This window comes from Podarcis gaigeae, assembly GCF_964106915.1.
Source record: "Podarcis gaigeae genome assembly, chromosome: 8".
NCBI classification, from domain to species: Eukaryota; Metazoa; Chordata; class Lepidosauria; order Squamata; family Lacertidae; genus Podarcis; species Podarcis gaigeae.
In genome coordinates this window covers 40045501-40070239 of record NC_139684.1, presented here as the reverse complement: position 1 = coordinate 40070239, position 24739 = coordinate 40045501, and the positions used below count along the sequence as shown (strand labels likewise).

At 43.6% G+C, this 24739-nt stretch overlaps 3 protein-coding genes across 5 annotated transcripts in view; 2 read left to right on the top strand and 1 right to left on the bottom strand.

Moving 5' to 3' along the window:
- Positions 1-5174, top strand: part of LOC310850970 (meckelin-like) — a 29622-nt gene extending 24448 nt beyond the window's left edge. For all 3 annotated transcript variants that reach the window (XM_083752961.1, XM_083752962.1, XM_083752963.1), the window contains 3 exons: positions 280-382; positions 1650-1792; positions 3702-5174. In XM_083752961.1, the coding sequence (XP_083609087.1) occupies positions 280-382; positions 1650-1792; positions 3702-3782 (327 nt within the window). In that variant the 3' untranslated portion in view covers positions 3783-5174. The remainder of the gene's footprint in view (positions 1-279; positions 383-1649; positions 1793-3701) is intronic.
- A 1424-nt stretch (positions 5175-6598) lies between these two features.
- On the bottom strand, positions 6599-23693 carry CIBAR2 (CBY1 interacting BAR domain containing 2). The gene is made up of 11 exons (XM_083752037.1): positions 23574-23693; positions 20635-20869; positions 20121-20189; positions 19326-19427; positions 16906-16988; positions 15636-15641; positions 14026-14047; positions 12244-12348; positions 9615-9728; positions 8385-8486; positions 6599-7765 (listed from the first exon to the last, which is right to left on the bottom strand). Exons 1-11 carry the CDS (start codon positions 23591-23593, stop codon positions 7637-7639), a joined length of 987 nt encoding a protein of 328 aa, XP_083608163.1. The 5' UTR covers positions 23594-23693; the 3' UTR covers positions 6599-7636.
- The window catches only part of GSE1 (Gse1 coiled-coil protein), a 443607-nt gene continuing 428618 nt past the window's right edge, over positions 9751-24739 (top strand). The window contains exon 1 of the mRNA XM_083752957.1: positions 9751-9872. The gene's annotated coding sequence lies outside the window, so the exon portion shown is untranslated. The remainder of the gene's footprint in view (positions 9873-24739) is intronic.

Sequence of the window (24739 nt, the reverse complement as noted above, 5' to 3'; positions counted from 1 at the left end):
GGGGGCAGGCACCAGGCTTTTGTAACATAATATAGGAAGGCATTTTGATGGTGATGTCATGTGGATGCAGCCCACAGCTTCTTTACATGAGCAGCAACACATGAGTCCACAGTAAACTGCCATGTGGAAGTACCCTTAGTTAATGTTTTCCCCTTGTCTTTGTGCATTTAGTATCATCGTGCAGGCCCAGCTGTGTTGGAAATGAATTATAAGTGAGTCATCTTGTACTGACATATTTCTTTCACTTTTAATTGTCTCCTCACTCTCTCCACCCTTTAGAGATACAAAGATATGGACTACATGGTGAAGGACAAATTTTTCCTGGAGCGGATCATGGACATGGAGTTCCAGGAACCAGGGGACATTTCCACTCTCTATAATGGTATTCCAAACACTTACCAGTGGGAATTGGTTTGTAAGCTTCTGCACTGGGTATTGCCTTTTATTAGTTCACATCCACACCATACATTTAGAGAACTACTGTGCTACTTTAACAATATATTTATTGGTTTATTTCATTTATATCCCACTGATTTCTCCAAGGAGTTCAAGTTAGTATAGTTGGTTCTCCCTGTCCTCATTTAATTCCCAGAACAACCCTGCATAGAAGGTTAGGGTGAGAGACAGTGAGTGCTCAAAGTCACCCACTGAAATTCATGTCTGAGTGGGGATTTCAGCCTGGTCTTCTTGGTCCTAGTATGACACTCTAGCTGCTATACCACACTTGCTGCCACAGGAATTTACCGGTAACTTCGTTAAGCGTGCTGACTTCACAGAGCTACCAGTTCTTAACAATCCTGGGAGATGCTGAGTTCCATAATGAGATGAATGAGCCCATGACTGCTCAAACAGAAACCAATCAAATGCAAGGAATGGATATGTGCCATTTACTGTACCACTGGTGGTTGAAGTATGTCACTAACCATTATACCAGTCTGTGAGACGTGCCCACATTTAGGATACTGCTCCTTGATATTTGTAGATGTTCACACACTCTTAAATTATTTTCCTGTGGCATGGAGACTAACAGATGGACAACAAAAGTTGACCCTGCAAGGCTTAGATCACATGCACACCATACATTTAAAGAACACGTATGCCACTTTAACCGTCATGGATCATCCTGGGAACTGTAGTTTGTTCAGGGTGTTGAAAATCGTAGCTCTCTGAGGTCAGCACCATTAACAAATAACAGTTCCCAGGATTTTCCATGACTGTTAAAGTGGTGTAAAAGTGCTTTAAGTGATGGCTGGTGTCTGTTAAGACTGGTAAAGCAGGAAGCAGGGAGTCCACCAGTAGGTGGAGCCAGAGCCAGGACAGGCAGAGCCACCCCCTGGCTGACTGTAATTAAGGGTCATAGGGTTGCCATATTTCAAAAAGTGAAAATCCATACACACAATGTCAAAATTCACCAAAATCGACATAGCCGAAACCCAGCTATATCTTGGAAATTCTGGGCGACCCTAGTGGGACAGTGACCCATTTGCCCTTATGGTCCAGCCTCCACTATATGTTTCAAGTGTGTGGTCTGGATGTGGCAATACAGATTCTATTTTGGGGTGCAATTTTTTTTTCCAGAAATGGAGTAATTGCTATGTGAGTAAAAAGGGTGGAAATCTGAAAAAGATACGATTTTCCTCTTCCTCTAGATGACCGTGCTTTATTTAGCAGAACACTTTTCTACAGTAACGAACTGGTGCTGCTGCTCTTTGAAATCCTTGTCTTCTCTGCTGTAGATCTGGCAGCACAGGATTTTTTATTGTCAACAATTGTGACCTTTGTCGTGCAAAAGGTAAATGGTTTTGTGACACCAGGTGCATGATATATCTCTAAAGAGTAGGGATTGGGGTGTCCAGGGGGGAAGCCCCAGGAGGAAGGGGCCAGCGGGGAGTCCCTGAGCAGCAGCTGGAGATCAGGACCAGCGTCTCCACCAGAGCGCAGTGGGGAGGGGGAGTCCCAGGAGTCGGGACCAGTGTCCTCACCACCAGAGGGAGGAGAGGAGTCAGGTTTGGCAATACCCACATCAGGAAGCGGGGAAACGGTCAGAAGGAAAGTCACCGGCTGGGCGCGCGTGCCAAGTTCAAATGTACAGGAGCGCGGCACAGCGGGGAGCCCGGGAAGGGAGCCAGGTCCTAAAGCCCGCCGGAGGGAGGGGCAAGACTCAGGAGGCTCAGCGTCAGAGGAGTCCAGGAAGGAGGGAACCCCAGAGGGCAGAAGGACCCAGCGCAGGAAAGAGCAGCGCAAGAGGTGGAGCCGGGCTAGAATCTTAAACTGGTGTGGGTGGAGCAGTGAGTCAGAGGGGACTTAGCCGGTCTAGCGTCGAGACGTGGGTCTGCGCGCCCAGAGCTTGGAAATGGAAACTAAACCTTAATAAAGACTTTTGTATATAACATCCACTGGGCGTTGGTCCTCTGTGAGCTGGGACCTAGCGGCAGTCCTGACAGTACCCATCTAATTCTCACTTCGCAAAACAATCAATACACAAACTGAAATGCTGCTATGCTTTGAAATTCACAGTTCTCCCAATTTAGTGATGGACTTCTCCAACCAATGCATACAATAATACATGTATTGGGAGAAATACCCACTAAAATGGTGACAGATTTTCATGAGGCCTTAAAAAGAAAGAAAAAATGCCAATTGATGCAGAACTAAAGTTTGGAGAAAGTGAGAGAATATGAAATTGACAGCTTTGTCCTTAGAGGATGAGATGTTAATTTTACTCTCTTAAAAATATGCTTGGAATGGAGAAAGCAGTGGAGGGTTCTGCCCCTCTCATTTATTGTGAGAGTGGGTAAAAACTGAGGGTTACGGAATGGAATTGTCAGGCAGTAGACATAAGCAGGGCTGTCTTAAGCATATCTGGCGCCGTGGTGCAAATATCTCTCCGGTGCCCCCCCCCCCGTTTTCCAGAGTTTTTACCTTTTTTAAGGGGGGGGAGGGGCTTTGGTCCAGCTCGTTTACATCATGTGGTCCAACGTGCACTTGGCATTGCACAAGAGGCACCTGGATCGCAGCCCAAACGGCCTCTCGCACCCTCCTGCAAAGCCTCCCTCTAAGCACCCAGTGCCCCTTACCTTCCCCCATCCAGGGAAGTCTGTGCGACAGGAGGGCCAGGAAGCAGATGAGGGGGCTCGATGGCTGTCCCATCCTTGCTTGGTGCCAGGATTGCACAAGGTGCTTCCCTGCTCCGCTCACATACTCTGCAGGGAGGTACGCAGGCAGTGACACGGCCAGAGAGGGGTGGGAGAGACACCCCCGCCCTCTCCCGCACCTGCTCCTGATTGCACCCGCCAGGTGCCCAGTCAGCCCCAGCAGGAGGGGATACAAAGGGGCTTCCCTGAGCCGGATGCAGTGCACTCCAATGGGCGGCTGAGAGGACAGCAGCGGACTGCCCCAGAGAGGGGAAGGGAGCACTCCCTGACTCTCCTTCCTGGACACTCAGCCTGTGGCGCCCTCCAAAATCTGGCACCCTAGCACCTCACGCCACTAACGTCTATGGGTAAGACGCCCCTGGACGCAGGAGAAAACCAAGAACATGTTTAATGTGATGGGTGTGTTGCCTCCCATTTTAACCAAAAATCCACAAACACACCATGGGCCACCTGAATGCAGCTGGTGGACCACTGGTGCTCCATGTGCCACAGTTTGGGTACCTTCGCAATAGACATGTTTCTTTATTGCACTACTTTGACTTTCAGTTTGTGAAGATGCTTCGCAACACACTTGGAAGGAGGAACCTGGCTGAGAAAACCTTGGTGGAGAAGCAATTCCTAATCTAGAACTGAACAACAAGCTGTTAATCTTGAATCTACATTTCCTGGCTGTGGGGTTGCAGCTGCTAATTGAAGATGTAGTGAAACATTTAGGACACCTTATCTGTTTATCCCCAGAACTGTGGCATGCACATCTTTCATATGAATTACAGAACTCTGCCCAGGGAATCTGTTCTTGCTGTCAAAGTTCAGTGCCAAAGCATGTGAAGTAGCATAAGTGCCTTTGAGCACTGGCCATGTATCGTTCCCAAAGTAGCAATGAAGTGACATTAAATCTTCACATACCTATTTTAAGTTGCATGGCTTCCCAGCACACATGGGCCTTAGCACTTCTTGGCTTGAAATTTTCAGCACTAGTGGGTGTGAATTGGTAAAAAAGCAAAACGAAACAAAACACCAATACTGTGCTCCTGCATGTTCCAACAGGACAAAAACAATCACAGACCATGGGCTCTGCAGTCAGTCGCTGAACAGAAGGTAGTGGTTGGACTGCAGCAGTGGTTGGACTGCAGGCTTAAACATGACTCATGGGCTGCATATAATAGTTTTTTGTGGCTCAATACCCACAACACTGATTATTTAAAAACAAAATATTTAAAAATGACTGCTCCCATGGATCCCTTGCTCTGATTCTATGAGGCTAACAGTTGCTTTTCTTATCTTACTCGCCCTGCAATGTTTTTGCAATGTTTTCCTTCTTCATCTTAGTAGTAGTATTAGACGTATATTGACTTTTACACTTTGGTCACACGTTCTGGCATTCAGCCCCTGAAGGACTGACCATGTGTTGATGCAGCCCTTGGTATGAAAAAGTTTAGCCACAACTGGAAGAGGTACTGTTCTTTTGTGTGAGAGAGCATTAAATTACACTTCCAAGCACATATGGCTGGCCAGTCTAAAGGCCTCCTACCAGCCAGCCAATCTCAGGTGCCCGGTTTTACACAACACCATTCTCTTCTGTGTCTAAAGGGCAGTGTCTAAAATGGTGTCCCAGGCAAGGAATATCTTCAGCTCTCCCCCTCCAATTACAGGTAATTGTTTTAATACATTGCGTTGTCCTGGCTGCAACAAAACATGACTCTCCCACATCAGTCTCTACAGCCAAAGCAGGCGGTGTAACCTTCCAATGGTTTGACTTCACCCTCAAAGGCACACTCCTCCATTGTATCCTGAGATAGACAGATGCCAACAACAACACATTGAGTTTTTAAAAATCACGTTTGTGGCGCATTTCATGATTTATACTTGTATGAGCTGATTTCTGCACATAGATCTGATCACAGTCCCTTACAAACACTCTGGCACACGTACCATTTGTTTACTGGGCATTGATGTTGTACATTTTCTTAAAAATTAAAAAGATTATGACGTAATGCTGTCATCAGCTTTACAAGTGAATGTGAACTTTTGTGTTATTTGTTTCAGCTGCTGGATAGTTGATGGATACATTTAGAGTAATAGTTAGCTTCTCAGCCTTACACACACACACGAGTTCAGGTGCTTGTTTGGGTCACATGCTACTGAATACACCTTTGCTGAATAGGACCTGAGCACATACTAATGTAGGAAGGAGCATAACTCATGGTGGGCGTTGCAAACAGAAGGTCCTAGATTTTGCCCTTTGCATCTCCAGTTAAAATAATCACATAGCAGCTGAGGGGGAAATAACTCTGCCTGAGACACTGGAGATCCACAGAATACCAGGCTAGATAGGTAAATAGTCTGACTTAGTACAACTCTGACCTGAGGGTCTTGGTTCAAGTCCCAGTGTCCTTGACACTCCTCAAAATAATTAACACGAAATCCTTGTGGAGTCACAGCCCATTTGCTACTGGTGTGCAGCATAGCAAGTTTGGGGTCTTATTTCCCAGAGGAGGTGGGGAAGACTGCTACTTTGATTCAGTCGTATAAATTAATAATGATGGTAACTTATTGGACTGCTGTGTATGTATATATTAGGGCCCTGTGTGTGCTTCACGGCACATCACAGGTTGGTATTTGCTAAAGACAAAATTAATCTCCTTTTGTCTTGAGAGTGATTCTAAATTACTGAACTATTGGCCACAGCAGCCCACAGAATGAATAAAAGGTAAAGGTAAAGGTACCCCTGCCCGTACGAGCCAGTCTTGACAGACTCTGGGGTTGTGCGCCCATCTCACTTAAGAGGCCAGGGGCCAGCGCTGTCCGGAGACACTTCCAGGTCACGTGGCCAGCGTGACAAAGCTGCATCTGGCGAGCCAGAGCCGCACACGGAAACGCCGTTTACCTTCCCGCTGGTAAGCGGTCCCTATTTATCTACTTGCACCCGGAGGTGCTTTCGAACTGCTAGGTTGGCAGGCGCTGGGACCTGATCTGCTGCCCTAGCACCATAAATCCACTTTGGGGTGGGGAGGACTTTTTGCAGCTTGGAAAGTCTCAGGGAAATGCATTGAAAAGTGTGGGATGAAGGAATGATTAACACGAAGACATGTAAACACCCCACAAGTAATTCAGGATGAAAGCTCATGGTCATTTAACAGCCCAACAAACAAATCAGAATGAATGTTCAATCAAGATTGGATATGGTCTAATCTTTGCTTAAGCTTTGTGCAAGCAAATAGGTCTGGAGGGGGTCATATCTCACTAGTATCTCTAGATGATGTTGAAACCTTCTCTTCTCTTTTTGAATGCTGTATTGTGGTCCTGATAGAAATTTTCCCCTTTATTGAAACAACAAGCAAACTCCAGTGTGTTCTATGATAATGCACTTACCATATCTAATTTGGCCCTTATTAACTTTATTCAAAGAGAAGGTTCAGAAGTAAAACAAGTTACCACAAAAAGAGAGAAAACAACAGTACTCTTTATTCTATCTGAACTCTCTCTTACTTGCACTGAAAATATATAGCTCTTCTACTAAAACATCTTAACAATGTGCCCAATAACAGGCAATCATCAGCATCCTCCACCCACTCAGTGACACTTAATGGCTCATCTGAGACACTGGCCTCAGAATTCTGACAAATCACTAAATCACAATCCAATGTGGCACATTTTATTTTGCTCAGATAAAGTATGTCATCAAGTGTGAATTACAGACCACAGGGAGAGCGAAAAAGGATAAATTATATCTCTTTTTTTTCAAAACACTAGAAATTGGGAAAGGCAAGGTCAGGGAAACTGATTGGAAATGCAAAGCACACAGCTACCAATTAAACTATGGAATTCACTGTTGCAGGATGTTGTGATGGTCACTATCATATGGAAGATAAACTTGTGGAGGAGAACGTTTAAACCTAATTATTTGCTTTGATTTGCCCAGTGATTTGAGGTGGAAAAAATTCAAAGAAGAAATGGGCTGTACCTCTTCAGGCAGGGGCAATGCAGTATGGGGTGGCCACTCCTGATAACGACACCTGAACTGCAAATGTACTTGTTTGCTGAGCTATCTATGTACATCTGATGTACAAATGATGTGTGGGTTTGTGATAATCGTAAGCTTCTAGTCCTGAATGAACAGGAAACTTTGCAAGTGGGATTGCACTATGCTCCCATCTTCTGCCCAAGCCATTTAAAAATTGAATGAGAGATTGAAAGTTAATGTTCTATTTTATTTTAAATCTCAAGTTTGAAGAAGGAGTGGTAGGTGCTGATCTGGGTAATCAGCATGGTGACTTAAGAATATTGCCGAACTGCAGCTCACATCATCTCTGATCATTGGCTGTGATGGTTGGGGCTGATGGGAGCTTACAGTACCTGGCAGATGCTGTTGGACTCAGTGTCCACTTCTGATCTAGAGGAAACCTGCATGAAAATGTAAAGCATAACCAGGGAGTAGATAAATAAATCCAGCACAGCTTCATTAATCAAGATAGTTGGTCTCATGTGGTTCTGCTGGTTACCCACTGAATCTGGGTGTATTCAGCATCCCTTAAATCTTGCAACTGGTCCCCTTCAGATTCCTTATCACTCTCCACTAGCTCCAGCTTCTGAAGAGTGCTTCGGATGCTCTAGAAATGGAAAGGTGTGACAATAGTTATCCTTCCAGCCAGTCTAATGATGATTATGTTGCAAACAGAGGCATGCCTAGGGTCCCTTGTGTCCTTGTTAAGGAGCTGATAGGTGATATTTGCATGGTGTGGATGTGACCCATGTCAGAGAACTGGGCTGGTAGTAAAGCTTTAAACCTCTCTGCCCACTTCACTGTCGCCTACTTTTAGAATAAATTATTTTAGCTGCACCAGACTCATGTAGTCTTGTGGGGTGGGGACAAAAAAAAATGACTTCAGGGTCTGGATACAATCCCCCAGTGATGCATACATGCAGTGATGGCTGCATGTATGCCATTTCCTTAGTAGACTACTACAGATTGTAGACTGTAGAATACCATAGACCAAGCTTCAGGACTTGCTTCTGCAAATTACTAGTAATACAGGGAATGCGGAGTCATGTGAGTACCAGCAGTCTGAAGTAGTTTACCACCAGTGTGTTATAGTGGACAGAGTGCTGTACAAGGACTGGTGAGTTAAATTTTTCACTTCCCGTGCAATCTTAACCATGTTTACTCAGCAAAGTAGCTGGTTTTTGAATCAAAACTCACTTATTAAAGTAATAACTCTGCTTTCTCACCTGTGTGGACCATGGGAGGGCAGTAGATTGGCTTGTTGTCGTAGTGTCTGGTCTCGCCTCATGGAAGGTTCCAGAAGCGATGTGTATTTTTGCTCTGAAATCCTAGCAAGGCAAGAAATCCTATTTAGGGCAATTATCACACAGCCAAATTTTGTTAGCAATCCCTACCTGGAGACCTGAAAATCATGCATGTGTGATATAACAAAGGTGCTACAATGATCAATAGGCATTAGTGATCTGGCCTCTGCCAATACACTGACTAATTAAAGTACAATGGTGTGACTGGGTAACCAAGGTGATATCTGGTCACAGTAAGCTGCTTGGAGCCTGTCTGTTTTGACTTCCTGGTAAGGAGAACAAGTGTAATGCAGCTTTCACCAACCAGGTACCCCCCCCCCCCCGTTTTGAACCATAATTCCCACCTGCCATGCGGGCTTCGGTTTTTGGGACCAAAACATCTGGAGGGCAACAGGCTAGTGAATGCCACTGCAACGTGTCAGTAACAAGATGGCTGTCACTCCAGTCCTAGGTGCTGTGGCCTACTTGCCACTGAGGGGCTAATCCTGTGCGCAAAATGAGTGCTGATGGGGCTCCCATGTCTGAATACTCCAGGCATACATGCAATTTATTTTGTTTTTAAATCTTGACATAGGCTGCTTACACACTATAACTATACCTTTGCAAAGCAACCCCCGGCACACAAAGGAAAGGATCATGGGAATTGTAGTTTACTCCTCACAGAGCTACAAGTCCCAACATACAAGTCCCAGAATCCCTAACAATTGACAGTTCCTAGAATTCTCTCACTTGTGGGAATGTGCTTTTAATGTGCTTTGTAAGTACGGCATGTGTGTGCAAACTTTCTGTAACATTTTAGCTTTCTGTTTGCCAAAGCTTGAGGAACGAACTTTCAGTCACAAAACCCCAACCTGCAGTCTGAAGAGGTATATATAGGCCAGGTACAGGTTTATTTATTTCTTTCCCTCAGTGAAAACTAGGCTTCTTCTGCTTCCTTATGACACTGAGCATATTCATAGTGATGGGAAGGGAGAGGGGGGAGGCCTTGGCCCTCTCAGAGAGGCCTAGCAGGTTTGGAGAGGCCTCAGGTCCTCTTCAGAGGGAGCAGGGCCTATGGCCTCCTAGATCGACCCTCCTAGATTCGTGTTTTCTAATTCAAAAGATAGCTAGCAATTTTTAATTTACTCTGTATTATGTCACAGATTCAGCTACCTCCAGATCTTTCTCTGCGTCATAGCTGTCAAGGGTTTGGAAGGCATTGGAATAGACCTCTAGGGCTTTTGCATGGAAGGTCATCTCAATGGTGACAAAGTCCAAGAATATCTTCTGTAATGAAAGGAGACAGCACATCTTGACATTACCCCCAACTTGGTTTGTGAAGCCCCCCCACAAAGTGACCTTGCTGGGTGAGGAATCTTGAGACCTCAACCACAGAAAGTGCCGATTTTCTCTTCGTTTGAACAGGCTGGGGTAAGCCATTTTATAAATGCACTTTCCCCTCCTCTTAAGGTGTTTGAGTCTCGCTGTTTAACAGAAAATTGGAAGAAGAAAAAAATCACAATGGAATACACACTAATTCTTGCTTGAAGCAGTCATATTCTTTGGGTTGATACAACCACTTGTATGGAAGGTAGAGTAAATAAATGGCAAAAGATGTAAGAGCTTCTATTCGATGCTCTTTTTTTTTTATGGGGGGTACTAAAGGGTACGCAGTACCGGCACTGTTTTTCCTCCAAATGTTAAAAGTGTGGCATTTACTGTAACAACCTCATGGTGAGTACCAGCACCTTAAAAAAAGAAGCACTGCTTCTATCCATTTCATGCATTTATTTGCAAGCTTACTGGAACAATCTAATAGATCTAATACTCTCTGGAGAGAATAATGCATATTCCATTTTCAGTTTAGCTTTTCAATTCATTTTCAATTTGTGTAACTTGAACATTGGCAAGATTTAAAACTTCATTTCTGGCAAAGGGGAAAGGTAATTGGCAGCCCACTAATTTTTTGTCTGTGAAAATAACTGAGACTTGATTTTGGTTGCCAAGGTTTTTGGACCCCATGGGCACATTTGGAAATTTGAGAGTGTGTTGTGGGCACGACCCACTCCAGTTGCTTATTTTCTCCTAGTGCCAGGTTTACCCTCTCACTCCCAGGGAGACAGGAAATGAGAAAGTGTATGTGTGCACATGCATTGATTCTACTGGATCTGATTATTACTGAGACTCCTTGGAAAAGTTTATTTGATCTTCCATGGAGTTTGGGTAAAAGTTGGATCAAGCAGACTTAAAATGGATCCTCTTGAATTTGCATGTTTTAAAAAGATCCCCCCCACTATCAAAGTTAAACATAAAATGGTAGGCTGGAAACTCTCCGACAGGGTGTTTACTGGCAGTATGGAAACATTTATCTAAGGCACAGATCCTTATAGATCTTCATGATTTTTTACATAGGATGACACAGCAAAACCACTAACAAATCACAAAATACATATATAGACAGCAAAGACCCTTGTTATTTAATTGTGGTTTTGAAGCGATCCCTTAAATAATTATGAGGATCCATGTTTTTGTGCCACAGCAATGCTGGAAAACATAAGTGCTGTGATTTTTATGGTTTAGTCAATGGAGACAGATGTGATTTGTTGGTTGATGGGAAGTGTGTGAAAAAAGTATGCCGTTTTAAGTGAATCCATTTTACTGGAACAAACATGCATGTTTATGTATGCATGTGTGCACCATTTCTCTCTCTCTCTCTCTCTCTCTCTCTCTCTCTCTCTCTCTCTCTCTCTCTCTCTCTCTGACACTTTCCTGATTTCTGTGGAACCCCACTTTCTCCCCTATGGCTGCTTATTTTTCCTCCTCCCTCCACCTGTCCCCCAGATCACTTACCTTTCCTTCCAACCAACCCTCTCTTAGTTGCTCCTCTTTCTAGTCATCTGCTCAGGTGCTGAGCCTTGAAAAGTTCATAGAGCTGTCACTCTTTCAACTTTTTCCTTCAGCTCTATATACTGTTCAAGGAGGGAAAGGGGTAACCATACTTGTCACCTTAAGTCAAAGGAGGCAATGGGTGTGTCTGTGTTCAGCTCAGGGATTTTGTGGGTACCAGGGCAAACCTCTGGTTTGCTATTGGCAACCCCTGGGGATGGATTATAAAATGGGAGTGAAAGAGACTATGCCACACTTCTATGTTTTCAAAGCTTATTTTGCCAGATCAAAAATTTAATCATACTCAAAACATTCTCATTACCTTTAAACCAGGATGACAAACCTTTGGCCCTCCAAATGGTGCAGGAGAACAATTCCCATAATAATCATTTACCATGCTGACTAGGAGTTGGGAGTCCACGGGTTTTCTATTCCTGTTTTAAACTTTCCATTTAAATTAATATGTGTTATCATAGATTTCCCTCCTTTTCTGTGACACCAGAGTAATTTGCATTCCACATCACTATATTATGTTTCATTCTTTTTAATTCCAGAATTTGATTGATTAGCAGAGTAGAAGTAAATAGTTCTTCCCAGCCTGGGTGATAAAGGTGGTGGTCACAATCCTATGGGCTTTTGAGAAAAGGATTTGAAAAATTAGGAGGGCTTTTCTGGAAGAAAACCCATTTCCCCCAAAATAATCATCTTTATTGCTCTCAACAACAGCGGTACCCACACGTTAAAGTTCATGTCTGACATGCAAATTTTCCACTAAGTTTGATGATGATGATAATAATAATAATTTATTTATTATTTATACCCTGCCCATCTTGCTGGGCTTCCTCCCAAGTACATGGACGTAGGATTGCAACCTTAAGCCTCATGTTATGATTACCCACTAAGAAGTCATTATTACCTGAATATCTTTTAGCTTTTGCTTCTGAAACTCATCCATGGTCTCTTCAAGCTGTTGTGTAGTTCGGTTTGCATCGACAGAGGCTTTATGTACTTGAGACTCGGCCTAGGCAAAGACAGGAGCGTAATATTAAGCTTTGAGGCTGTGGTTTAAGTATCCTACCTTTTAATCCTGAGTATCTCACTGAGCCTAGGGCTTGCCGATTGGAAGGTCAGCGGTTCGAATCCCTGCGACAGGGTGAGCTCCCACTGCTCGGTCCCAGCTCCTGCCAACGTAGCAGTTCGAAAGCACGTCGAAGTGCAAGTAGATAAATAGGTACTGCTCCAGCAGGAAGGTAAACAGTGTTTACGTGCGCTGCTCTGGTTTTGACAGAAGCGGCATAGTCATGCTGGCCACATGACCTGGAAGACCTGTCTGCCGACAAACGCCGGCTCCCTCGGCCAGTAAAGCGAGATGTGTGCCGCAACCCCAAAGTCGTTCACAACTGGACTTAACTGTCAGGGGTTCCTTTACCTTTACCTGTCTCACTGACAGAGGATCTTTAGGCAGATGCACATCATACATTTCATGCATACCCAACAAACATGACTTCCCTCAATCCTGTGAACTATAGTTTTCCCCAAGCTACAATTCCCAGCACTCTTAACAAACTACAGTTCCTCAGATTCTTTGGCCTCAGGATGTTGCTGCCCCAGTGATGCTGAATTTCATTGTATCTTTTGTTGTAGTTGGTCTTGACAGCTTCCATCAGTTTAGCCAATGCTTTAAATGTGCATTGGATATACTTTAAATGTATTGTGTGATCTGCCCTCCCTGCTAGTGAAACGGGGAATCATGGCCATGTGTTCTGTTGTGGAAATTGCCAAGGAAAAGTTGCTTTCTGCAAACCTTATGGCCATCACTGTTAATAACTTTGAAGCACATTATTATTTAAATTTATACCCTAGCCTTCCTCCCAGATGAGCCCTGGGTGGCATTCACTTATTAAGGGCGTAAATTAATTCTTCATTTATATGCTCATTGGGTTATGCTTTAGGAAATCCAAAACTTGCATTGCTGCAGCAAGTTGTGTGAATGTGTGTGATTGCGCTGTGAAAGATCCCTCTAGCAGGTAACACTGGAAGGCAGTGAACAGATAAGGGGCTTAGCTTTGCATTGCAGGGAGAGGTTGATTTGTAGGCCAAAAGAAAGAAAAAAGGATTAATGCTGAACTGTTCCCAGTGTAGGAAAACAAGCCTTCGGCCTTATCCTGAGGAACATACGCCTCCTGTGAAATCTGTTTCCGGAAGCATCTGCTTCAAGTTGCTTCATGGTAAGATCAGTCCCAACAGATTTTGGTTGCACCAACTCCTCTTTCCCAAAGTATTTGTGTAGAAAAGACGCTGTAGGTTGCTGATGAGCTAAATCAGCTTCCACTCAGCACTGCCTTGCTGTGAGCTGTTAGAACCCTGATGAGTGTTGGATGCAACTAAGCAAAGTAGATTTACGACAAGAAGTGCTATTTAAGATACAGTTGTAAACAAGTGGTGTGTGACTTCTGGACCAGCAGAGAACAGTGAGTCACTCTTGCTTATCAGGAAGGCATTCACTCAGATGAGCGACGCCTGACAGGATAAATGTATCACTCTCCATGGACACTTATGTACATTTATTTGCAAGGTGGTAATTCTGCCAAAGTTTTGCAAGGGCTTAAGTAATTGTTATTCACTCTCTTTTTAAGCAACCTCCCTCCTCTGCTTATGGGAGAATAGAAGCTTGACCTTTGTGTATAAAATATCCTACTGTGAATGCTTTGGAGTTTTGCCTGATTTGGCGGAGCATAATTATAGGGCCCTGTCTCACTGATTGCAGCATAATATAAATATAGGGAAATAATTTGTGTTGCACGCATAGCTGTCAAGTGTCCCTTATTTGAAGGGACAGTCCCTTATTCCAGCGCCATGCTGTCCCTTATTGATAGATGTCCCTTAAATGTCCCTTAAATGATGCCCCTTAAATTTCAAAGGAAGCAGCTCCTCTCCCTCCCTCCCTGCCAGCCAGGGAGGAGGGAGGCTCCAACTGTGTTGCTTGACACCCAGTAAGAAGTCTAAGAACGACTGGGGGGTGGAGCTTGCATGCCTTGTGTGTGGCTAGTTAATGCAAGCTGAGGGGGTTTTTGAATGCTGGACGCCATTTTGTTGCACGTGCTGCTGCAAACTTTGCAGTGCAAAGCCAGGCCGGGGAGCCATCTTAAGTTGAGGCTGCATAGGCCTTGTGGTGCATGTGATTCAGATTCTATTCAGTTGAACCTCTGGTTACCAAGTTGGTTGGACAGTGTTCTCGAAGCTACCAGCATGAGTTTGACCAGACTGCAGGAGGACAGGGAGACTGGAGTGCCTGGAACAGGTGAGGCTGCAGGTCCCTTATTTTCAAGGCTGCTGGTCCCTTATTTTCAAATCTGTAAGTTGACAGCTATGGTTGCACGGGTCATGAGAATCTGCACATGTCATCTCAAATGCATTTCATTTACTGTTGGAATACAACTGAACTCTGCTCCACCAATATTTTAAGATTGCAGTGGCATAAATATTTCCGAGTCCTGGCATATGAGAATTAGTACAACATCATAGATACCACTGTAAAATGTAAAATAGGATGTCCCTTCAAAATTACTTACCCTTAAGCATGTTTACCACCCTATCTACAATATAGTGCCTACTTTATTAGGCTTTTGTAAAGATTACTGGGGAAATGTGCATACACACATGTATGGGGCAGGGAAAAGCTAGTTTTTCAGGGAAGAACCCAACAATGCTTTTTGTTTATTGGAGAGGATTAAAAGTGTGATTTACCATTGTGAAGTCTGAAGTTGTCCAGTGCACTCTGTTATTTCTGGTCAATGTAATTCTGCTTCATGTATGGGCTAGGCCTGAGTCCTTTGAACTGGCTGGGTGCATTTCTTGATATGGATGGAGATTCATTTCTCTGTCTTCTGCAATTTGTTGCTGTGCACGATAAGTTGTGAGCAAATGAAGCTGGATCATGATCCATGCTTTTTGCTGGTGCTGCTGCAGGAATTGTGCGGAGAGTCACAATATATATCTTGTCTGTAAGTCAGTCCCTAATCCCTCTGAAATCAATGGAACTTTTTCCAAATACATGTGAAGTCTGAAATGTAAAACTCTGCTCCAGTGTGCTTCTCAAACAGACTGAAGTCAAGCGCAAATGCTATAGTATAAGAACTTACCCAGAAGTAGTGCCAGCAGAATGCCAGTGCTTAAACTGATGGTGTGAATGCTCTTACTGTTGCACTTGTAGCCAACTTTTCCAGAGCAAATGGGGAATGGTAGCTGTGGATGCCAGTGTTCATACTTGCATGTTAACTTACACACAGTGGTGATCTAATCCCTTACCTGTGACTGAGTATAAGAGTCAAGGGGAAAAAATAGGAAGCAGGATCCTGAGCAGGATCTCAAGCTAGAGGCTATTGAAGAGGATAAATTTCACATACAGGCAACTCTCCATTTTCGCGGGGTTTGCGTTCCTGCCCCACCCCCATGTGTTAGTGGAGCATGCATAAGCCCACATGGCCCCCGCCCTGCCCCTATGTTTGGGCCACTTCTGGGTCTGGGGTGATGAGCATGTGTGTTCATGCATCAATCTTTATAAGCTGGATGCACTTGACTTGCCTGGATACCCTCTGGTCCCTCTTTAAGCCATCATAATATTTGTTATAAAAGTGGTTTCTGGAGTGGTAGTCCTGTTAGCCTGTTGCAGCAAAAGCAGCAGTGTCTTATGGCACCTTAAAGACTTCCAGATTAAGTTTTTAGTCTTTAATGTGCCACAAGACTCTTTGTTTTTGTACAGACAGATTTTGGTAGTGGTTTGTGGTGAGAGAGGCCCATGTTCAGTTTCAGCACCAGAGGGCAGTCAAATCCATTAGTAGATCACAGAAACTGTGGCATTGAGGAGGGAAAGGAAAGGGTGTGGGAAGTGAGACATCAATATCACCTACTGTGCATGTATTAAAATTTACTCTGGCTCCAGTGTTTGAAGCTGAACATATGTAGCATTAGCCACAATCCGTATGCATCCTCTAGTTTCTTGAGAATATTGCTGTTTGGTGTTTTTCCCCCTCAATCCAGCTTCCATCCAGTTTCAAAACATATGCTAGCTAGAGGTAAGCTGAGTGTGTACGTTTGAGAGACAGCCGTTGAGCATGCACAGTTTATAGTGCATGCACAGATGACAGCTTTACTGAATAGGAGTTTGGCAGGGTTACAGGCATGAGGAAACAAATCAGGTAATGTGCATCAAGTGAAGATACTCCTGCTTCCTCTCTGATGTGCACAGACTATGCTGCCTCTATATTGCACAGGTGACACTCTTGGCATGACCCAGGGGATCAGGCATTATAGTTGTTCACACCCATTTTCTAGAAGATCTCTGCTGACAAGAGACACCTAGTTGGTGTGTTTCTATATAACCTTCTAAAGAGCTCCCTGAGGGGCAGAATAGGTGAAATTAATCTAGGTACGGAGCTCAACATATGGCAGCTAATTGGTACCACTGCAAAGATGAGTCAAGTAAGGGGTGGGGAGACATGCAAGCTCCTTTTGGTCTTCCCTTCTTCTGGTGTCAGCCATTCCATCAAGCACTTATTAGAGAGATGGGAAACAGGGCTATTCCATCAGCTCTTCTGAGACACCAGCATCATTTGGCTCTACCCTCAACTGTCGCCTGGCAGCTCTGCATTCTATCAAGCTCTATCAGTGGAAGAGATGGGACCCTTTTAAGTCGAATAATGGGATAAAATGCTTCAAATAAATAAAAATATTCTGCCAAATGTTCAATAAGTTGCTGGACTCTGCTAAATGGCTGTGGGCCTTGAGTCGATAAGTTTGAGAATTTGGTAATAGGGTGGGAAGGGGGATGCAGTTTAATCTTTTCAGTTCAAATGTGCATGATTGTCTCCTAGAAGAAACAGCATTTTGCCCCACACAATCTTCTGTGTGCCTCTTGGAGGGAGGGAGGGAGAGCTCTTCTACCTCCCTGGAAAATTGCTCCACAGCTGCATCTTTCTGTCTTTCCCTTGTTTTATGGCTGCTCTCTCAGCAGTTGAGTTTAGCACAGCAGGGATTAAGAGAATGTCAAGCCTCCTCTCCTCCCCTTGAGAATCTTCCTGAGGATTTTGCTGCTGAGAGCTTCTCCCTTTGGAAGAAAAGGGATAGTTTTTGAAGAAGTTCCTGATTAAAATATCTTTTGCCAAGGGAAGGAGGAAAAAAAGGAGGGAAATCTTTTTTTGAGCTGCCTGGATTATGGTGTTTTGCTTCTTTCACCAACACAGGACTTATTTCCCCTTTGGGTGAATTTTTCATGAAATAAGAGGACTCACATTTCTCTCTGATATTTTAAACATACTGATGCTAGGAAGCTATTTGGATATTTAGATTAGAATATCAGACCCTTAAGGAATTAGGTGGCAAATCTGGGCCCCTGGGAATAATGAAGTCTAGTGAATTAGGTTTGCTGCAGTGTGCTGCACTCAAGATCTAAGGCTTCATACACACCATACATTTAAAACACGTTTAAAGTACATGGCTTTTCCCAAAGAAACCTGGGAGCTCTTGTTTGTTCCTCATAGAGCTACAATTCTAAGATTTTTTAACAAATTATGGGTGTTTGCGGTGATGGGGGAGGGGTTGTACCTTTAGTGGGAGACACTTCATGCTCCTTCTAGGGTTTTCTGTCCACCTGTGGCTCCTAGAAGCTGTCAGCATGTGACAGTGGCCACATCCAAGGAAACAGCTTTAACTGGCCTTCTAAACCAGGTGAGGGTAGCCAATGGGTCTCAAACCCTCTGTGAGCATGCAGACTTCTTCCTGCATGCAAAGACAGGCTCCAGCTGATGGAGTGGATGAGACCAATGGTGGGTCCAGTGGTCAAGAGGGCAGTTTCTGCACAAGCTGTAGATGGAAGTGAGGGGAAGAAGGGGCTTGTTAAACTGGGAAAGTAGCTCTTCTAGAAGAAGGAAAACTCTGATCCTAAACCTCTGCTTCCTTGTGGGATATTTTCTGAAGAAGAAAAGGCTAAGGAGTAAATCTTACACAAATCCAGAACGGAGTCTCTAAGATGGTTGGATGGCGCCTTGTATGTCTCCTTCCTGCAACTCTGGCAGCCAAGCTGGTGTCAGATATATTGCTCTGCTTTCCTTTTGACTACATCAGTGAGGCCAAGGGGGGTCTTGTAGTCTGGGCAGCCAAAGACCTCCATACACAGTGCCCAGGCTTGCATCAGAGTGGTCACTTCAGTAGCACAGCGGTTTGATCCCCAGATCCTCACTGCATGGTCTCTTGAGACAGATGGATGCCAACAACAAAGCAAGGTAACAAATGACAGTTCCCAGGATCCTTTGGGGGAAGTAATGTGCTTTAAAAGTATGATGTGTACATAGCCTAAATCAAAAGGTGCTTGGGGACAATCTAAGAAGTTAATGCTCTAAGATGGCACTGATTACTCAGTGGTGACAGGCCCTCTGCACATGTGTGGGGGCTTTCTCACCTTTGTGAAGTAAATAAATTCCAGGGTGCAGCCTAGCATAGCAAGAGACTCGAGGCACAAATTTTTGCATGCCCTTACTAAAATGTATGTCCAGGGGTCATGTGTTTTTATCTCCAATTTCATGTTTGCAGCTCTGTGACAAGGAAGTAAGCGGGCAGTGCAGGGGGTGTGTGCTTTCAAAACCTATGCTTGTTATCTGAGCATTATTCATACTATTTTCATCTCATCGGGGCCCCAGTTCCCTCTCCAGAGAGCCAGTTGTGAGCCTGCAACAATCTATTTTGCTTTTCCTTATTCAGGGAGATGGTTTTCCCTGTGTATGTCTGTTTCCAATAGGTTTCATTGAATTCCACTGCTTTGTGGAACGCTCAGAAGGAAACCTCACTGTAATAATAGCCACCCATAGCAAGGGCTTGTAACTTTGCCTTCCTGATATAGCTGCATTAAGAAGGCCGGAACTCTGCAGTACAGTACTGGGGAGCCAGGACTGTTTTTGCCGGAGTAGGGAAGAGATTGAAGCGGCAACATGCTAACAAGGATACAATCATCTGTCGGTCGGATGGTGACTTCTGTCGGATCTTCTCCAACTTCTCTAGCTGCTTTATTTCATTGTTTCGGGCCTTGTTGAATTTCTTAATCTCAGCCTGTTTAATGTAGCAAAATACAACAATTTTATTAGTATATTTTAAATTTTAAAAAGCTCTCACATTATAAAATATCAGAGTATTGTTCAAAAAAGCAAAACTAAGTATAAAATACACAACAAAAATAATACAGTTAACAGTTCAACACCAGAGAATGCTCAGTTGACCATAATTAAAAATTTCATTAAGCTAAAGCTTAGGGAAATATAAGGTCTTAAGTAGGCATCCGAAAGAACTGATTGTGGGAGCTTGTCTCATCTCATGTGATAATGTATTTCATGTTAAATAGGCCACAACTCTGGAAATCCTACTATTGCTGGACAGAAGGCAAATATAGGAGTCCTTGGTACCACCAGGGGTGGTTCTGTGCCATGGGGTTTAAGGGGTGAGATATTGTCTAAAGTAGCTATCTCTCAATTTGTTTACAGCTTTGTAAACAAGTGGACACCTTGAACCTGGCTTGTTAGCTTATGGCAGCCAGTGCAGATGCTTCAACAAAGGTGTAACATGTTAATGACTGTTAGCTCCAGGCAGCAACCTCACAGCAGCATTTACCAGTCAAAGCTAATAGAAGCAGCTTCCTATGTTCCTACACCTGCTTCTGCATGAGCTTGTGTCCCAGTTTAGAAAGTCATTGGAATTCCACAGTGAACTTGGTGTGGGCTTGCCTTTTAAAATAAATTATTTGCTTACCCTAGTTTGCTTGATGAGCATCCCATACATCTTCAGAGGTGCAATAACCTTAACCTCCAGTCTCTCCACCTAATGGAGAAAGCAAGACAAGTATAAGGAAACACGCATTTTAAGAATTGCTGCATTGACAACCATAGTGCACCTTTAGGAGTTTTTTCATTTGTTTTCGTTATGTTATGTATTTTTATGCTGTATATTACCTTGTGTTATTCACATGAAGGGTGGTATATAAAGTAATAATAATAACAACAATAATAAACAGGTTGCACCTCTTTGATCCCTGACAGTTATGCAGTTGATGAAAACACAGTTCTTTTGTCACATAAAGTAAAATAAAACAAGTCATCCAGAATATTAGTTTGAGAGGATGTCTGTGTTTGTCTGTTGTAGCAAAGAGTCTTCAGGGTCCTACAAGAATCTTTTCTCTGATCTTAATACAGAATGGATATTCCCTTGCTCTTACTCCATGCACACCCACTGCTCTGGATTTAGGTTGTCAAAGTCAGCTTTTCACCTCTGCCTGCCTGTAATCTTGCACCTTTGCCAGTTCCTCAGCAAAGTTTTTCACAGTGGTCCGCAGCTCAGGATTCTCTGTGTTTCCATAGTCAATGAGCTGCTTGACTAGCAGGTCAGACTTGTCTCGAAGCTTTGCAGTCTTGCGTGTGTAAGCAGCCATCAGAATGCAGAATTTCCCAAAATATTTCTCTGCATTGGTGACTATATTCTCCATTATCTTCACTTGGGTGTCTCTGGAAAAGGGAAACAAGTTCCTGCTTTTTTATTTATTTAAGGCTATGCACACAATTACCCTGTTTACTTCATCTTCAGTGTGCTCCCACTGCTGGTGTTTGAAGCTGAGTAAACATGATATTAGTTATAATCCACATGTATCCTGCAGCTTCCATCCAGTTTGAAAATGTAAGCTACAGTTAAGTTGGCATGTGTACATTTGAGAGACAGCTGTTGTACATGTGCAGATTCATTTTATTTAATATATTTATATCCTGCATTTCTCCCAAGTTGGGGTTCAAGGGAACTTATGACCTTCTAAAATCATTTTAAAATACAAACTAAAAAAACCTACCAGTTTAAAAAATAGTTAAAATACAATAAAACACATTTATAACCAACATTAAAATACCAATCGTCCTGATAATGGTCCAGTTGTCAACATCGTCTGAATAGGGCAGTATTAGCCTGTCTGTGGAAAGATAACAAAGAGGGAACCAGTCTAACCTCTCTTGGGAGGCAATTCTACAGTACAAGAGCAGCTGCAGAAAAGGCTGTCTCTTATGTCACCACCAGCTCTGCCTCTGATGTTAATTGGATCAAAAGAAGGTACTCACTCCCCTGAGGATATTAGCACCCAGCATAGGGGCCCCCAAAGTTGATGGGTGCGTGTGTGCCATGTCATATGATCATATATGCAGTGTGGGGTTCACCTGCCTCCCCCCAATATTCTATTCAAGTTGGCACCCCTGGTACTCGGGCAGGAAGATAGAGTCCTTCAAGAACCTGGACTCAAGCCATAACAGCCCTTGGAAAGATGACAGCTTCATTAAATGTTTTGGGGTTAGGAAGTTGCAGGCCCGAAAAAAAAACAAATTAGGTAATGTGCACCGGGTGAAAATATCACCACCCCCTCTCTGGTGTGCACAGCAAGTGCAAATGAGACTTAAAGTGCAGTGTGGGAAAATGAGTTTGTTGTGCTGTAAGCTGTAGACATTGTGTTTCTCTTCTTCCCTCATTTTTTCTTCTTCTGGTGATGTAAAAGACTATCCCCTCTCACATTTACCTACCTATGTGCAGAGATTATTATTTGCAGCAGGCCTTCAGGTGCTCTCCACTCTCAGGTGAGTTGAGTAGCAGCCAGGTCACGCAAAGACCTTTTTGTATTGTGGTATCATATCTATGGACTTCTTTCCTAAGGGAGAGGCTTGTTTGGCACTGACACCTACATCTTTTTCACACAGCAATATATATATATTTAAAAATCCCAGGCCTCTTTTAAAAAAATTTCTTTCCTTCTGTTGAATCCCTAGTTATAGGTTTGTCGTCTTCTATCCCTCTTCTAACATGGCACAAAAAATCTAAGCAGGTGAGGTTTTCCTCAGCACCACAGCTGCATGCAAGAAAGAGCACCTGCTGGATTTTGGGCTGCAGTTAGAGCTGCAAAAGCAGGGGTGCTTTGAGATGGATTAGAGGTAAGTTCCTTCTGCTCTGACCTTTTATTCTTAAATACTTCTCCCCTAGACATTCTTTCTCTCCCCCACATCCCCATTCCGCTATCATTCTTCCAAAGTTCTCAGGAAGGCTGATTGGCTTTAATTGAAGAACTTCTGTAAAGCATCTATTCAGTCTTCCATTGGTGGAGCTTTGTCATCAGGGTAAATGGCAGCTCTTTGTCTTCCCCTGTACAAGCTGACCTCTCCTGTACATTCATAGCTACCTCTTCTGATGTGTATCTTCCTGTGCCTTCTATGCTTAGCTACTCCATGTTTTCTTAGCTACCTGCCCTCTTCCAAGCACGCCTGGCTACTTCCTCTGGTACCATACATATTTTCCCATGCCTTCTGTGCTTAGTTACTACCATCCATGAACCTATAGGTACCTCTCTGATGTACCGTATATCTTCCTACCCCAGTGCATACTTAGCTATACCTCTCATGCATATTTCGTATGCTTGTGTACATATTATCTTGGGTCACTGTGCCTACGTAGCTTATCCTCCCCCCATAGAAGCTTATCTCTCCCATACATATTTACCTAAGCCTTGTACGTTATCCCATGTGTATCTTCTTATATCCCTTATACTTAACAATCTATGCATCCCCTGTGCATGTCTTGCTGGTGGAGGGGAGTGCTTTGCATTTTTCCTAGGTCAGGCATAGGCAAACTCCGAACCTCCAGATGTTTGGGACTACAATTCCCATCATCCCTGACCACTTGTCCTATTAGCTAGGGATGATGGGAATTGTAGTCCCAAACATTTGGAGGGCGGAGTTTGCCTATGCCTGTTCTAGGCCCTCTACCTTTATTCTTAATCAGCCTCAAATATCTTTCTACACTCTTGCTTTTCTTCTTATACCCTGAACATGATTATTTCCCCTCCTGTGAAATTACGCCAAAGTACAACAGCAGCATTGGCTTACATTCATACCTTGCAACTGTCACTTGTCCTATTCATCCCTTTTTCTGTTGCCTCCCTCTTTGTCAAAAATTAGCTTGTAATCTTCTTGGGGGCAAGGCTTGTCTTTCTGATTTATGTTTTTCTGTATTGTGTCTTACGGTATGTGCTATAGTTGCTGCTGTGTTAATCACAAAAACTCCAGTCAGTGCCACCCATGCCACCCTGACTCATCATTTCCTGAATGTTCTGCACCTCAAAGAGCAGGTTTAAAATCAGTCTGCAAATGGGAACATTTCTAAAAAGAGCAAGCTAGTCTTTCTTACCGAGAGAGGATGATATTCATGTTTGCAGGAATCAGCTGGTCTTCAGAATATTTACAGCAATAACAAGGCTCTGGTGGAATTGAAGGAGCAGCTGTACCAGGTGGCACTCCAGGCCTAGTTGGTATAGTAACCCCACCAACAAAGGCATTGCCCAGGGGAACAGGATGGGTGATGGTCTCCAAGGGTAACTGTTTCTTGGAGTAGGGTTATTTCTGGAGCCCAGCCCAGCTGAGTATTTGTTTAGACTAACGTACTCAACGTAACACTGCCTAGGGAATCAAATTACTTGTTTGTTTTGGTTCCATTATTGTCATTTGTTTTATTAATTATGGCAAATACTGTTCTGGTTTGGTTCTGATTCAGGGTACTTAGGAGTTCAGATGAGACTTTTTCCAAATAATGAGATTATCAAGGAAATGAATGGTTTGGACCAGATTTCCATGCATCTCCAAGAGCATGGTTGGATTAGTTCTATAATTCAGTTGGATTTGTTGCATAAACCCACTAAAATGTATTTGTTTGTGTTTTTAAATCTATACCCTGCTTTTCTTCAGAGAAACCCAAAACAGTAGCAGAATAGCAGAAAAACATTAACTGGCATTCAGTACCTGTGATTTTCAGAAAAGGCTTCTTGAAAAGCAATGTGCTTTTGCCAGGTAGGCTTCCTTGGAGAAGGCATTCCCTACAATTGGATCTACAACTGAAAAGGCCCTGCCTGTTGGCGGGCCCTTCCATGCATCCTTTTTATTGTGCTTTCACAATGATTTGTGCTCATGATGGTACCAGGGTGCTTATATGTAATTCCACTTTCAATACAGCTTGTACCTGGAAAATTATTGGGACAGACATACTGCTTTGTTTCTATTCAGTGCACGCCTTGCACCTTCCTGCTGAAGTCCTTTAACTTTTCAGACCAATTGACTGACTGGGAGGTCTTGTGCAACATACCCGCTTCCCAGCAGATTGGATGTTTTGTGATAAAGAAGATGGCGGGGAAAGTGCAGTGGAAAGTGTGGGGTGACAATTGCTTTGACACAACATCATCTAACCTTCTCACAAACAAATCAGGGTGAATGCTCATTAAATAGCCAGCCTCCTCTAATCTCCCTGCAAACAAATCAGGATGAATAGTCAATAAACAAGTCATCTGAGAGCACCCTGATGCA

Coding starts and splice junctions, on each gene's coding strand:
- CIBAR2 (XM_083752037.1), bottom strand. CDS start 23,593: ATGAATATCATCCTCTCTCG. Junction 9,729..12,243: donor AAAAGCTAAAAGATATTCAG/GTAATAATGACT, acceptor CTTTCATTACAG/AAGATATTCTTGGACTTTGT. Junction 7,766..8,384: donor CCCTCCCATGGTCCACACAG/GTGAGAAAGCAG, acceptor TTCCATTTCTAG/AGCATCCGAAGCACTCTTCA.